Source organism: Syngnathus scovelli, chromosome 7, assembly GCF_024217435.2.
Source record: "Syngnathus scovelli strain Florida chromosome 7, RoL_Ssco_1.2, whole genome shotgun sequence".
NCBI classification, from domain to species: domain Eukaryota; kingdom Metazoa; phylum Chordata; class Actinopteri; order Syngnathiformes; family Syngnathidae; genus Syngnathus; species Syngnathus scovelli.
This window is the reverse complement of record NC_090853.1, coordinates 9,903,153-9,918,055: the sequence shown is the minus strand read 5'-3', so window position 1 is coordinate 9,918,055 and position 14,903 is coordinate 9,903,153. Positions and strand designations below refer to the sequence as shown.

At 44.9% G+C, this 14,903-nt stretch overlaps 1 protein-coding gene across 10 annotated transcripts in view; it reads right to left on the bottom strand.

The window, feature by feature from the left end:
- Positions 1 to 14,903, bottom strand: part of gramd1bb (GRAM domain containing 1Bb) — a 78,650-nt gene that overhangs the window by 20,635 nt on the left and 43,112 nt on the right. For 6 of the 10 annotated variants that reach the window (XM_049726434.2, XM_068651302.1, XM_049726439.2 and 3 more), the window contains 2 exons: positions 1,575 to 1,785; positions 362 to 382 (listed from right to left, as the gene is read on the bottom strand). In XM_049726434.2, the coding sequence (XP_049582391.1) occupies positions 362 to 382; positions 1,575 to 1,785 (232 nt within the window). Of the gene's footprint in view, positions 1 to 361; positions 383 to 1,574; positions 1,786 to 2,813; positions 2,884 to 9,128; positions 9,440 to 9,587; positions 10,200 to 14,903 lie in introns of those variants that run through there. The other 4 variants (XM_049726440.2, XM_049726436.2, XM_049726442.2 and 1 more) reach the window with 4 other exon arrangements.

The following is a 14,903-nucleotide window of genomic DNA, read 5'->3' as shown; positions in this document are numbered from 1 at the left end:
CTCTTGGAAAGTGTTCATTTTTATTTCTTTCATCTCAGTATATGGTTCAGCTCTTGCTTCGGTGCTTATTAGATTGTGCAGATGTTCATAATATGGTGGGTCAATGTGTGTTATAAACATCATCAATCAATTAACAAGGGCTACATTGCAAAGCACTGCAGAGGAAACATGAGGGAATGTAGAGGAGGTGAGCGAGGTGTAATAAGCTGTTGTTCATGTATACAGGATGGAGAAGCAGGCTCGGGTGAGATGTTTCCACAGAGCAGCTCACAAGACAACAGGAGGGACGCAAAGGGGCAGAGGAGGAGGAGGAGTAGGAGGAGCACAGAAACATTTGAAGAACAGAAAGAGTAATGCTTACTTTGGAAAGTCGCTTGTGAGACTAGCATGCAAACAGGAGAAGAACAAAGAAAAACAAAATCAGATAAAAAAAGATAACTACAAAGAAATTAACACCAAGAACAAAAAGCAGCTGAAGATAACAAAATTGTTGCCATCAGATGGCGCAGGTTATCATGGGACATGTAGTGGTGGCCAGTAATGCAGAGGGAGAGAGTGCACACTGTGAGTGGGTGAATGAAAAAAAGACGACAGTAAATGAAGTTAAAGAGAAGACAGACGATGAGTCAGTGAAGGTGAAATGGCTTCATTAGCATTCATCACAAACAAACTGGAAAATGTATTTGCCCTTAGAAACACCACATCATGGCAACCCCTTGACACGATGCAAATACTGTACACCCCTTTGGCGTTCTGAGCAGCACGTATATGATGTATTTGAATTTAGCTTAGTCCATTCAGAACATTATGATAAAACTGTATAACTGTTCACCTGTGGTTGTTTTACTGTCAATGAGCTTGCCTTAAATTATAAATGATCAAGTCACATTTGTTTTTTACTTTTGTGATTTTGTCAGAATCTGGATTTTTTTTAAATTAGATTAATAGTGAAAGGACTAAGAGGAAAAATGTATTTGATCCACCACAGCATCAGTGTAAAAGCTAGTTTCTCAGCACAATTAAAGCTAAGTGTAAAAGCTCACACAATACAGGCAAAATGCTTCAGCAAAACTATAACTTTTTTTTTAACGTACATACTACTTAGAATAAAGCCAAATTGTTCAATCTTGGCTTCCCAGACAAGTTCTTTAGGTGTTTTTTATGTTTTGTTTTTTGCTATCAGGCCACTCACTGGCATGAAGCCCAGCTCAGTAGACCTGCAGTTAAGATTGTCCTTCTGGAATGATCCCCCATCTTCACTCATTATCTAGAGAGATCTAATATATTTCATTAAATGCTGCCTTTAAAAGTGTTTTGGTAGACTTGCTCTAATCTACTTTACCTAAGACCTGTCTCTGAGCTCCGCAAACTTCCTTCGACCCCAAAAACAGTTTTTTTTTTTTTTTTGCTCCGAGATGCGATACAGGTGGAATCCATTAATTTTTATAAACATCTCAAGAATTACAGAGACATTTTTTTTTGTTTTTACATTTCTATAGTAATTACGGTATTTTACGTGACTGTCAAAACATTCTCGGTCACTCGGGTTAGAAAAACCAAACGGCGGCACTCACTTTGGAGTTCTTTCCCCCGCTGCGTGCTGACTGCAGTGAGTAGGTCCTCTGGACAACTTGCTCGGGTGTGGAGGGCGACTTGTCCGAGGAGTGGTCCGAGCCCTTCTCCACCATGTTGTCACCTTCCTGGCTCTGTGGTGTGGGAGAGCGCGATCGTTTGCGCAGGACTGGTGAGCAAGCAGGAGTGCTCTTGTTTGAGTTACTGGCAGTGCTGAAAAGAAAGATGTGGAGGGATGAGAAAATATTGACAAAAAACATCTGGATCAGTTTGTATTGTCTTTTGAATAATGTTTGTATTACGTATGATATATGGACTGGAATGACAGTGTTGACCCCAAGGTATGTTGAACAAATAAGGTACAATATGAGAGTAAAAATATATCATACTTCAAGTTCAAAACAAAATAATCGGGGTCTGGTAGTAATTATTCTTATTTTTTTGCAAGGATACAATTATGCCAGCACAATTGAAGATTGTGATTTAAATTTTGCTCAACTATGGTTAACAAACACAAACTCTGCATGTGAAAACACATGTTTTGTACACTATCATTCTTCATGCTGGTGGACAGACAACTATGAATCCAATGTCTTCATCACCCTGGCAGGACAATTATAAAGTTATCAACATCAGTGGGGTTCCTTCCTTAGAAGAGCATTGTTGACTTCCATCACATAAGGCTTAACAGGCTTGAAGCATCATGTGCAACCTGGTTAATTGAGGCTAAACTAATACTAGCACCACTAACAACAACAACAACAGAACAGCAAAGGGGATTTTATGTACATAACACTGTAAAGCTGAGCGTCACTAGCAGTGTGAGAGAAACCGATATATCGATTTGGAAAATATAAATTTAAAAGATGAAAGTACATTGATTCAAACCGTTATCAAATTGCATTTCCTTTAGGAAATGCCATATTGTGAAATGACAACAAGAAACTCATTGCATCATATCTTAGCATGGATTATTATCAAGCCGGAAGTCACACACAAATCTGTTTCCTGCCATAAGAAATCAATGTTGAAAGAAAACTTCCACTGTATGATGGTTTTGATTTAATATTAGTCCCTGTACTTCTACATGTATTGTACTTTTAGGATGCATTCAAATATAAATATATACACACCTAAATCTCGATTTTACGCGGACTTTGGGGTCCAGAATTTGGAAATTGTGTTAACCCTGACAGAAAATCTTGCTTTTTTTGGAAAGGCATGAAGGGGTCCTTTATTACGTTAATTCAGTAGGTCAGGCATGTTGTTGGGCAGTAGAAGGGGTCCGTTTGCCGTCCGTCACCCACACACATCAAAGTCTGTTGAGAGACTCTTTTATTAGAAGAGAAGCAATACAAAGATTACAATATCAGGCGGATTGAGTAAATCATTTTGATGCTATATGAATTGGATGGAAGAGAAAATAAAGCAGCCACTTATTCTACTGCAGTGTCAAGCCACACTCTGACTTGTGACTGTGTGGATGAGGTGCTTCCGCAAACTTCCCCCTTTCCAAGTCAAAAACAATACTAGCTTTCCGTAACACAGTAATAAAGCAGTCATAAAGATCAAACTTATTATCAAACACCTTTAAATTGGTCACAAAAATTCATCAAATCACTAACTAAGGTTTACGCACTAATCATTTAGCTTTGTACGGCCCATCCATTTGAAATACTACTTGAAAATGTATCTGACAAAAAACAATTAGGGTCCATGACCAAACCGTGTTGGACAGAAAGTTGCGTAGGATCGAAGCAAGTAAAATTGAGATTTAGGTGTATACACGTCCTTCGCAACAAGTACAAATTTAGACACTCCCTTTATTTACTTCGTATTGTATACCACTTCACTGGTTTCTTTTATATCAAACAAATTGTTTTAGGTTATTCACCTGACATGTTTCGGCGGTTTCTTCCGCCTTCATCAGCATCGTATTGTATAGTACAGTATAGTATAGGAACATGAATGACATCCAACAGGGCCAATTTCTTCAATTTAAATGTCGCATTAATTCTTTTATGAAGGCAAACATTTTTAAACAGCTCCAGTAGTGGCTCATTTGTGCAGGAGCACCCAATGAAATATCCAATGGGCATATATACATGCTCACAATGATCGCAACAAACAATAGACTCAGCAAGTGATGAGCCCAGTGATGAGCTCACCAGGTCAGGTAACTCGGCGTGGCATTATGCAAGCCAATTTCCCACTAGCAGCAGAGGTCCGCTGCTTGTAGCCATGCATTACTGATACCCTGTTCAGTGTCTCATGGAGAACAATGTGGGCAGCTTCTGTGGCTGATGTTGAAAAGTAAGGATGTGAAAGAGGCTTTACATCTGTACAAGTCAAGGGGAGATAACACAGGCCTGCTTCTCTGTGGCAACTCCATTTTAGGATTAGCAACCACCTTTGCTGTTTGGTGGATGATCATATTCTGGTCACTGAGTATTTGCAATGTTGATTAGTGTACACTGATTGACTGACTGGTTTGGAGTAGAAAATATTTCATTGTATATTTGTAGAATAACAGAACATTTCTCCTGTACACCTGCACTGACCAATTAAATGTAATACAAATTGTTCTTGTCCCTTATTCAATAAGTTACCTTTCTCTTATAGCATGACTGAGATCCAGGGCAAAGGGCAATGTCAATAAAATTATGCTTGGATGAGTTTCATGTGAAAGAATTTGCAGAAGAGTAATTTCCATTGTGGAGCTATCTATAGATAGTATAAATAAAATTAAATTACATCTAGAACCCTGACCTCAACCCCAGCAAACACGTGTGATGAACATAAAGAATATGTTCACATGGAGAATATAAACATGCAGTATAGTGTTCTACCCCTCCGCGAGTCGTCACCTTATCGTGGTGGAGGGGTTTGCGTGCCCCTATGATCCTAGGAGCCATGTTGTCGGGGGCTTCATGCCCCTGGTAGGGTCACCCATGGCAAACGGGTCCTAGGTGAGGGGTCAGACAAAGCACGGCTCACCCAAGCCCCTTATGATGAGTGATATAAATGGACTTAGTTTTCCCTCGCCCGGACGCGGGTCACCGGGGCCTCCCTCTGGAGCCAGGCCTGGAGGCGGGGCTCGAAGGCGAGCGTCTGGTGGCCGGGCCTTCGCCCATGGGGCCCGGCCGGGCATAGCCCGAAATGGAAACGTGGGTCCCCCTTCCCATGGGCTCACCACCTGTGGGAGGGGCCGAAGGGGTCGGGTGCAATGTGAGCTGGGCGGCAGCCAAAGGCGGGGACCTTGGCGGTCTGATCCCCGGCTGCAGAAGCTGGCTCTTGGGACATGGAATGTCACCTCTCTGGCTGGAAAGGAGCCCGAGCTGGTGTGCGAGGCAGAAAGATTCCGACTAGATATAGTCGGACTAGCCTCCACACACAGTTTGGGTTCCGGTACAAGCCCTCTCGAGAGGGGCTGGACTCTCTTCCACTCTGGAGTTGCCCACGGTGAGAGGCGTCGAGCAGGTGTGGGTATACTTATTGCCCCCCGGCTGGGCGCCTGCACATTGGGGTTCACCCCGGTGAACGAGAGGGTAGCCTCCCTCCGCCTTCGGGTGGGGGGACGGGTCCTGACTGTTGTTTGTGTCTATGCACCAAACAGCAGCTCAGAGTACCCACCCTTCTTGGAGTCCCTGGAGGAAGTGCTGGAGAGCGCTCCTTCTGGGGACTCTATCGTTCTACTGGGTGACTTCAATGCTCACGTGGGCAATGACAGTGAGACCTGGAAGGGCGTGATTGGGAGGAACGGCCCCCCTGATCTGAACCCGAGCGGTGTTCTATTGTTGGACTTCTGTGCTCGACACGGATTTTCAATAATGAACACCATGTTCAAACATAAGGGTGTCCATGTGTGCACTTGGCACCAGGACACCCTAGGCCGCAGTTCGATGATCGACTTTGTAGTCGTGTCATCGGATTTGCGGCCGCATGTTTTGGACACTCGGGTGAAGAGAGGGGCGGAGCTGTCAACTGATCACCACCTGGTGGTGGGTTGGCTCCGATGGTGGGGGAAGATGCCGGTCCGACCTGGCAGACCCAAACGCTCTGTGAGGGTCTGCTGGGAACGTCTGGCAGAATCTCCTGTCAGGAAGAGCTTCAACTCCCACCTCCGGCAGAGCTTTTCCCACGTCCCGGGGGAGGCGGGGGACATTGAGTCTGAGTGGACCATGTTCCGCGCCTCCACTGTTGAGGCGGCCGACCGGAGCTGTGGCCGTAAGGTCGTTGGTGCCTGTCGTGGCGGCAACCCCCGAACCCGCTGGTGGACACCGGCGGTAAGGGATGCCGTCAAGCTGAAGAAGGAGTCCTATCGGGCCGTTTTGGCCTGCGGGACTCCGGAGGCAGCTGACAGGTACCGGATGGCCAAGCGGAACGCGGCTTCGGCGGTTGCTGAGGCAAAAACCCGGGCGTGGGAGGAGTTCGGTGAGGCCATGGAGAATGACTTTCGGACGGCTTCGAGGAAATTCTGGTCCACCATCCGGCGTCTCAGGAGGGGGAAGCAGTGCAACGTCAACACTGTTTACAGTGGGGATGGCGTGCTGCTGACCTCGACTCGGGACGTCGTGAGTCGGTGGGGAGAATACTTCGAAGACCTCCTCAATTCCACCTACACGCCTTCCATTGAGGAAGCAGGGCCTGGAGACTCTGAGGCGGATTCTCCAATCTCTGGGGTCGAAGTCACTGAGGTAGTTAAAAAACTCCTCGGTGGCAAGGCCCCGGGGGTGGATGAGATCCGCCCAGAGTTCTTAAAGGCTCTGGATGTTGTGGGGCTGTCATGGCTGACACGCCTCTACAACGTTGCGTGGACATCGGGGACAGTGCCTCTGGATTGGCAGACTGGGGTGGTGGTTCCCCTCTTTAAGAAGGGGGACCGGAGGGTGTGTTCCAATTACAGGGGAATCACACTCCTCAGCCTCCCTGGTAAGGTCTATTCAGGGGTGCTGGAGAGGAGGGTCCGTCGGGAGGTCGAACCTCGGATTCAGGAGGAGCAGTGTGGCTTTCGTCCTGGCCGTGGAACAGTGGACCAGCTCTACACCCTCGGCAGGATCCTCGAGGGTGCATGGGAGTTCGCCCAACCAGTCCACATGTGTTTTGTGGACTTGGAGAAGGCGTTCGACCGTGTCCCTCGGGAGGTTCTGTGGAGGGTGCTTCGGGAGTACGGGGTGCCGAGCCAACTGATAAGGGCGGTTCGGTCCCTGTATCACCGATGCCAGAGTCTGGTCCGCATTTCCGGCAGTAAGTCGGATTCGTTCCCAGTGAGGGTTGGACTCCGCCAAGGCTGCCCTTTGTCACCGATTCTGTTCATAATTTTTATGGACAGAATTTCTAGGCGCAGCCGAGGCGTTGAGGGGGTCCGGTTTGGGGACCTCAGCATCGCGTCTCTGCTTTTTGCAGATGACGTGGTGCTGTTGGCTTCTTCAGGCCGTGATCTCCAGCTCTCGCTGGAACGGTTCGCAGCCGAGTGTGAAGCGGTCGGGATGAGGGTCAGCACCTCCAAATCCGAGTCCATGGTCCTCGATCGGAAAAGGGTGGAATGCCCTCTCCGGATCGGGGATGAGATCCTGCCCCAAGTGGAGGAGTTCAAGTATCTTGGAGTCTTGTTCACGAGTGAGGGGAGGATGGAGCGTGAGATCGACAGGCGGATCGGTGCAGCGTCGGCAGTAATGCGGACCCTGTACCGGTCCGTTGTGGTGAAGAGAGAGCTGAGCCAAAAGGCAAAGCTCTCAATTTACCGGTCGATTTACGCTCCTACCCTCACCTATGGTCACGAGCTATGGGTCGTGACCGAAAGAACGAGATCTCGGATACAAGCGGCCGAAATGAGTTTTCTCCGCAGGATGTCCGGGCTCTCCCTTAGAGATAGGGTGAGAAGCTCGGTCATCCGGGAGAGACTCGGAGTAGAGTCGCTACTCCTCCACGTTGAGAGGAGCCAGATGAGGTGGCTCGGGCATCTTATCAGGATGCCTCCTGGACGCCTCCCTGGGGAGGTGTTCCGGGCATGTCCCACCGGTAGGAGACCCCGGGGACGACCCAGGACGCGCTGGAGAGACTATGTCTCTCAGCTGGCCTGGGAACGCCTTGGGATCCCCCGGGATGAGCTGGATGAAGTGGCTGGGGAGAGGGAAGTCTGGGAGTCCCTCCTAAAGCTGCTGCCCCCGCGACCCGACCCCGGATAAGCGGAAGAAGATGGATGGATGGATGGAGTATAGTGTTCTAATTTAATAACATTATCCATTAAAAAAAACTATCTAAACAAAGTCTGCACACTTCTACTACTGTTACTCTCATGACAGAAAATCTGTGCAGGTCTTCATGAGTTGCCCGCACTAAACTGATCAGAAATCAATTATGGTATAATCAGAGAGATGCTTCAGAGCACAGCCGATACTGGAATTGGTACTGGTATGATCAATTCCCAGGCTTGCCGGTACTGTGCAGCTGCAATAATTTGCTGGCCTACAGACTGAGGTCTATATTTAGTTCCAGTAATAAGGAGGAGTGTGGACAAATGGTTGAACAATGAAAAAGCTATACTGAGCACTGCCCACGACGACACACTTGACACAAATCTCAACTTAGAGTGAAGATCACTATAGCAACAGTGGTTTAAATATTCAGTGTGTGACTAAATATACTCTTCTGGTCTGCTGCCCGAGCAGGAATTACAGCAGGAAAACAAAGTGACAGAGTACTTGACCTCTGAAAATATAAACACTTGTTTCTTAAACTATTACACAACTAATCCATGCCCTGAAATATTCAGAAGTCTAACAGGGTAATGTAAATCATACACTACTCGAAGTTTTCGCAACATTAGGTACACCTGCATGATATCCATCCATCCATCGTCAGTCTATCAACACACTTAAACTATAATTGGAGTCAACACAGGAAATAACATGCCTCATTATAAAGACAAGTGAATTCACTGGTTTACATTGGGAACACAATCATTCAAAACTATTTTTGCAACCATGTCTGCTGCATGTACACAAGTACAGAGAGAATACTGCCCATGCGTATTAGGGTTTGTTTATCAGAGACTCAACTCATCTGCATGCCCTGCGCTGAACTGCACACAGACAGCAGAGGGATTTTCCGGTGTCAATCACCAATTCGCTTGTCACACTCATCCCAGATTGGTCAAGAAAGCAAAAGGAAAACAAGCATGCTGCTTGTGCTACTTTGTTACAGTCTTTCCTCTAAATAAGCTCTAAAGCTCTTAAATCCAACGAGCTCAAGCGGTCCAAACGTTCTATTCTACAATGCCTTCAGAGTTCCGGACCTTTCTAAGGTCCCCCCCCTGCCCCCCCTGCTTGTTTTCATGGTTTTGCTGACCCCTAGAAAAAAAGAAAACTCTGGCAAGTCTCTTCATCCTGTCTTGTGGCTATGGGGCACAATGCTTAGCATCACATACAGATGAAGAACAAGCGGACATAAACATGAGCATGCATGTGCACATTTGAATGCACAGATTGTGCATGTTGCATAACTATACATATCCACCACTCATCCAATCCAAAATGCACTGCAGTTTGCCATACCCCTGGTGAAAGACTCGGTCCCTCAACATGTCGCCGTAACACCCCTCGAGGCAGCGACAGCCCTCGTTGGCCACGCCGACACACTCAAACACCACCATGTCTTCGTAGATGAGCCCCAGCAACGAGTTGTTCACCCAGCGAATCATCCCACCATGGACGGTGCTCTCCTCTCTACCACCTTTTGTCTTTCCAAGAGAACGGAAGGAAACTAGCACGCAGGGAGGAAAGATGGACGAGGCAGCCAGAGAGATTTTCTTTAGCAGGCTTAGGGGTACTGATCTTCCCCGGCCAGCTCTGATCTCCTAATAACCAGCTTACATTGCCCTTAACGCCTGCTGTCAAAGCAAAGACTCTGGGGGTCTGAGGAGCAGGCTGCCCTCCATCCTAAATAGCACGTTGATTTAGCCTCTCGGGAATCTCATCGGCTGCACATGGAGGCAGGTGATTCCCAGCACTAACCTGGTTGTAGCCATGTAGAGAGCCGCGAGATTAGCCCTTTTCGAGCGGCTTCATTCATGCAGCGGCATTGGCATAAGAGGAGGAGGAGGGCGGGGAGGAGAGAACGGGATAACGGAGAGGATGGTGGATGAGTGCCAGATCATGCCAGGAGAAATGGACGAAAAAAACAAGCAGGAGGAAGATATGGCGGCAGTGGAAGATGGTGTGGAGAAAATGCACTGGCAGTCGTCTTGTCTCGTTTTATCCTTTGCTCTCTTCTCGTTTGTCTAGTTGAGACTGATAGGCTCCGTCGAGCAAGCTTCTATGTTTCCGTCTCATTCTCCCTTTTCTCGGCTCCTCCACCCACTGGATCATCTGTTTGATTGCAGCATTTGCTAGTACTCAAGCTAGGCTTTTCTGTTGTGATTTCTGTTCACCGTCAAATGCGACGGATGGCTGTATGGAACGAGAATGACAATCACTCTCTCTCTCTTTCTCTCGCTCTCTGGTTGCATTCCACCTCTTCCTGTGGCTGCTGCTACAGGGAGCCTGCTACATGCTCAATTATTCATGTGCTTCATGAATGGAGGAGCTGACATCACCGGCATTCAGGTCACTTTACATTCTGAGCTCCCTCTAAATCTCACAAAAGGTCACTTCTTGCTTTGAGGTGACACCCAGATGGACCAGTTTCCTTTTCTCATTGTAAATGATGGATTTACAAGCAGCCCATGATAAAGATGGAAAGCAGTCAATCAACCCTTTCAAAAGGACACTCACTGTGAAATACAGTACATTGAGAATTGAAAAAAGACCAATGCCGAAGAACAATGCAGGTCATTGTTTTTGTCAAAACCTTATGTAAATTAAGTGAGTAGGACATGGAACAAGAAAGACGAAATGATAAAGTCAATAAACTGATAAAAAGTGTGGGTCTCTGCATTTGTTCAATAATATTTATATTACAGTGTGCCTGAGATGCATTTTTCTCATATTTTTATTTTGTCTCGGAACAACACATGAACGACAATGAGAAAATGAAGACATACACTTACTCAAAAAGTGATATATGCTTTTTAGATGTAATGCCTCAGTTAATTCACACTATACATTGTGCACATCAAGTCTTTAAATATGGCACCTCAAATTTACACTTCCATTTCACTGCACCCAAAATAACATTATATATAAATTTGCTGTAATTACTTTCACTATGACATCCGATACCACTTGTAGGCACAGAAATCTGTATTGCGACATAATGCAGAGAGCAGTTGCATGCAAGAGCACCAAAGAAAACAACAGCTGATAAAGATTTTACCATCACCCTGAAATAACGACCTGATGCCATAAGACAAGAAAAGTTAACTTTATAGCATTAGCAATAGAGTTAGCTACAAAGTACATGATGCTCTTAAGGTGCTTCTATTTTTTTGAGGAAGCAGTTTTGAAGGCAGAATTAACTTATTGGAGAGTTGCTTGCCACATATTGGGCTTCATACAAACACACACGCGTGCACACACACGAGCACATGCGCACACACGCATGCACATAAACACACGCGCACACACACCTATAAAAGACCCATGAGGTGAGACTCTGGAAAGACTTGACCCCACCAAAATGGCTGACTCATTGGGAACGCTGAGCAGAGGAATGCTGCGAAAACAAAAAGGAGGAAGCTGGTCCACTGAGCCGAACAACTCTGTGCCCACATGAGCCTGTATTAGCACACAACAACTGACCTACTTGGACCAACTGCAGAAACAGAAGGCTAAAATGACCACCCAACAAAGTATGATTGCACACTATAGTAACCTACTGTAATTATTGACTGAGAATAATGGAGTTTTTAAAAATATTGATTATATTTTATATTAAGGCACTTGGTTCATGTAATATTGGTGCACGCCAGTGAAACCAAACGACTTTGATTTTGCGGCATAATATAGTATTAATAGTATTAACAAAATACGGAAAATATGGAAAGAAACCACAGTACTTTGTTTGACTGACATGTTTCTGCTTTTTTGCTAGTGTGATTGGTGGTATGAAGAAGTGGCTTATTGTTTGTGTTAAGGTCAACCACTTGCTCTATCTCATCAGTGCATGCTGCTGATTGCAGAAACTGATGGTTGCCACAATACGGTCAGAAAGTCCTTTCTCGGATGCTATGGCATGGTTTTGGATTGTGTCACTGCGGCACTAATCCCAGGTAATATTGTGACAAATTTTCTGTGCTACAGATTCCGGGTGAATGTGTTATTGATATTCATGACATACAGTTAGTCATAGGGAAGGAAACAAACACACTAACAAACGCCTCCATCAGATTAAAGGGAGTGTGTGCTTTTTAGCGACTTGTCTTGGCAACACTAATGGACCGACGCCTGGTTAACTGGGAAAAGTCTGACTGCGTCTTGGTCGTGCAGTTACCATGGCAGCCGGTCAAGCCATTCATGTTTTCCGTCACTTGAACTGTTCCCAACTAGAGGGGAGTATGAGTGTGTGTGTGCATGTGTGCGTGTGTGTGTGTGCGTGTGTGTGTGCGTGGTGAGAGGATGATGCTGCATTTGCTTTCACACTTGATTAGCTGATTACAACCAATTTAAGCACACTTTGCTGTGTGGACCAGCCAGGTTGGCTAAAAAGTTTTTATAGCTTGATGCTAAGTATTTGCTAACTAAGCATTGAGCAGTCACTCTGCCATTACATTGTTTAGTTGAATTTGTCAATTTAAAGCAAATTTAAAGCCAAGTGTTTCACCTAACCATTATGTTAGTCATTATTTTTAGAGTAGTTGACAAGATGGCAGGTTTTGGTTAAGAGCTTGGTTTTAAACTAAACAAAGTCATTTGAATTCAGGAGCAAAACTCACCCTGGAGAGGTTATCTAAGGACCTGAAGATGGGTGAGAAGGGACATGGAGTTGGGAAATGGATTAAAGCCCAGAGGGACTCACTCGCTGATTGAAACTGGAAGATGGCTGAGTGACACTGTTTCAGGAGGGGATTTAAAAAATAAAATAAAAAGGCAGAAAAATATCTTGTGTGAACCTATTTGCAGCTAATACAAATTAGGATTGTTCAACTGGAAGTGCAGGAAGTCTATAATCTTGCAAGAGATATTCAATCAAGACTTTAAGTAGTATTTTTTGGCTGCATTTGAATGCATTCCAATGTGAATGAATCTGAACAAATTTGAGAATAAAGATGTCTTTTTCTTGTCTAATTAGAAATTTGCTTCACAAAATTTCATTCAAATTTCACTTCTATCTAATCTACCTGGAAACTAACCGAAGCAAATTTGTGCAAGACAAGCAATTTACCAAAATGTAACATTCCGGGATGGAACAAATATCATCTTCATCTATACTTAATCCCAATAATTTACTAATGATAGATGGATGGGCATACAGATGGTGCTTCTGCTCTGCTAATTTAGAACCACCTCTTCCATCATAAGGCACTGACCCAACACCCCTCTGTCTTTCACAGAGACTGCAGTCATAAATACAACATTGATAATCTGGCCATCATCCATCATGTCGTCTATAACGTCAACACTAGGGAAAAAATGTCTGATATTTGGGACTGAGAGGACAGTGTGATGGTGATGACAAATAGCAAGTGGGTATAATGCAGCGGGGGGGCAGCATGGTAGCGATCCAAGTATAAAAAAATGTCAGGAAAAGATGAACAGCGGCAGTCAAGAAGCAAAATATATTCCTTCGGTTGTCCTCTTTTGTTGCGGAGACCCTGAGGGGAAACTGGAAATCCGCTGTGGCCTAGTCTGCCGATGCAGTACTTTCTCTTTAAAGCGACACTACGTTACTAACATCCCATTTGAGTCGAGTCGAGTCTCATTGGTTGTGCTTTTGTTGTTGTTGTGAACATCTTCCAAATGTGCATCTCATACTGAACATAAGCAGTACTTTCTTACTTGAGTAGCCAAACTACAGTCCTCAGTCTTTTGTTTCTTGCCAAATTTTTGAATACTGACAAGGTTCAGACGTGTGGGGGCTACAATTAGAAATGAGTCGAAAATAGATCAGAGAGGCCGTTTGGAGAAAACGCGCCTGAGGATGTTTCTGGTTTTCTTGTGAGGATCTGAAGCCTCTGCGTACATCAGGGGAAGTTTCCAAACGTTTTTGATGTTTTGCTTGACGACAGCACTCACAAGTGCACACACAATTGTATAATGTATGTATAAGCACAGAGTGGTAACAGAATGCAGCTGAAGAAGAAGCGGAACAATGTTTAACATTAACTTCTTCCACAAATTTAATCTTCTGTTTTTAAAAGTAAGAAAATGCTTAAGATTTTTTCCAGTGAACAGTCAAGGATGTACACTCGCTGCCTCACCCAGTCAACTGGGTTAGGCTCTTAAACACCTGCGCCCCTAATGAGGATAAGCAGTATGGAAAATGGATGGAGTAAATATGTAAGAAAAACATGTACTGTGTAAAAATGCTGCAACAGCAAAGATACACATTTCAGTGAACAGCATTGTGTGTGTGTGTGTGTGTGTGTGTGTGTGTGTGTGTGTGTGTGTGTGTGTGTGTGTGTGTGTGTGTGTGTGTGTGTGTGTGTGTGTGTGTGTGTGTGTGTGTGTGTGTGTGTGTGGACTGAAGTCACGAGCAAATGGCATATCCAGTGCAAAAATCAACGTTGGGGCACTCCCAAACGCACATCTCTCGCTTTCTGTCTCTCTCTTTGTCTCACTCGCTCGCTCTCCCTAGGTCTCGCTCGTGCTCCCTTTTTCTCTCTCTCTCTTTCTTTCTATCCCTCTCAGGGCATACTAGTTACATAACCTGCATTAATATTTCTAATTAAAATCTAACAAAAGACATTACTTTTCACAAATGCAACTAAATCCTAATTGGAATAGTTTCTTATAAAGTGCACTCATGACAATGTTAAGAATAGGAGCAGGCTATACGCAGGTCATTATTATTTTAATCCCCGACTTTGCTTTTCCATCAACAAACACAAGGCTGAAAAGTAATTTTTTGGCATTATTGATGTTGTGATGCGGGGTATTGTTATTAATTAATATGAACCAAAGGTAGGCCTTTTCACAGTTGTCCATGCACACTGCCTTGTGGTGCACACCAAAAAAATGCAATGTGGAAAGTCCTAACATTGATATTATGAATTTCTTTTTGCATGCTTCTGCAAGAATGCACAAGGGCATGCCTTTGATAACATAGTAAAGGGGAGATATCTCCAAATGCACAAATATCCCCAATATCCATACATGCTTATTGCTGTATCAGGACTATCATCATCTGACCTGAATTATGAACAAGTTCAATTTCCAGGTGTAAATCTTCCA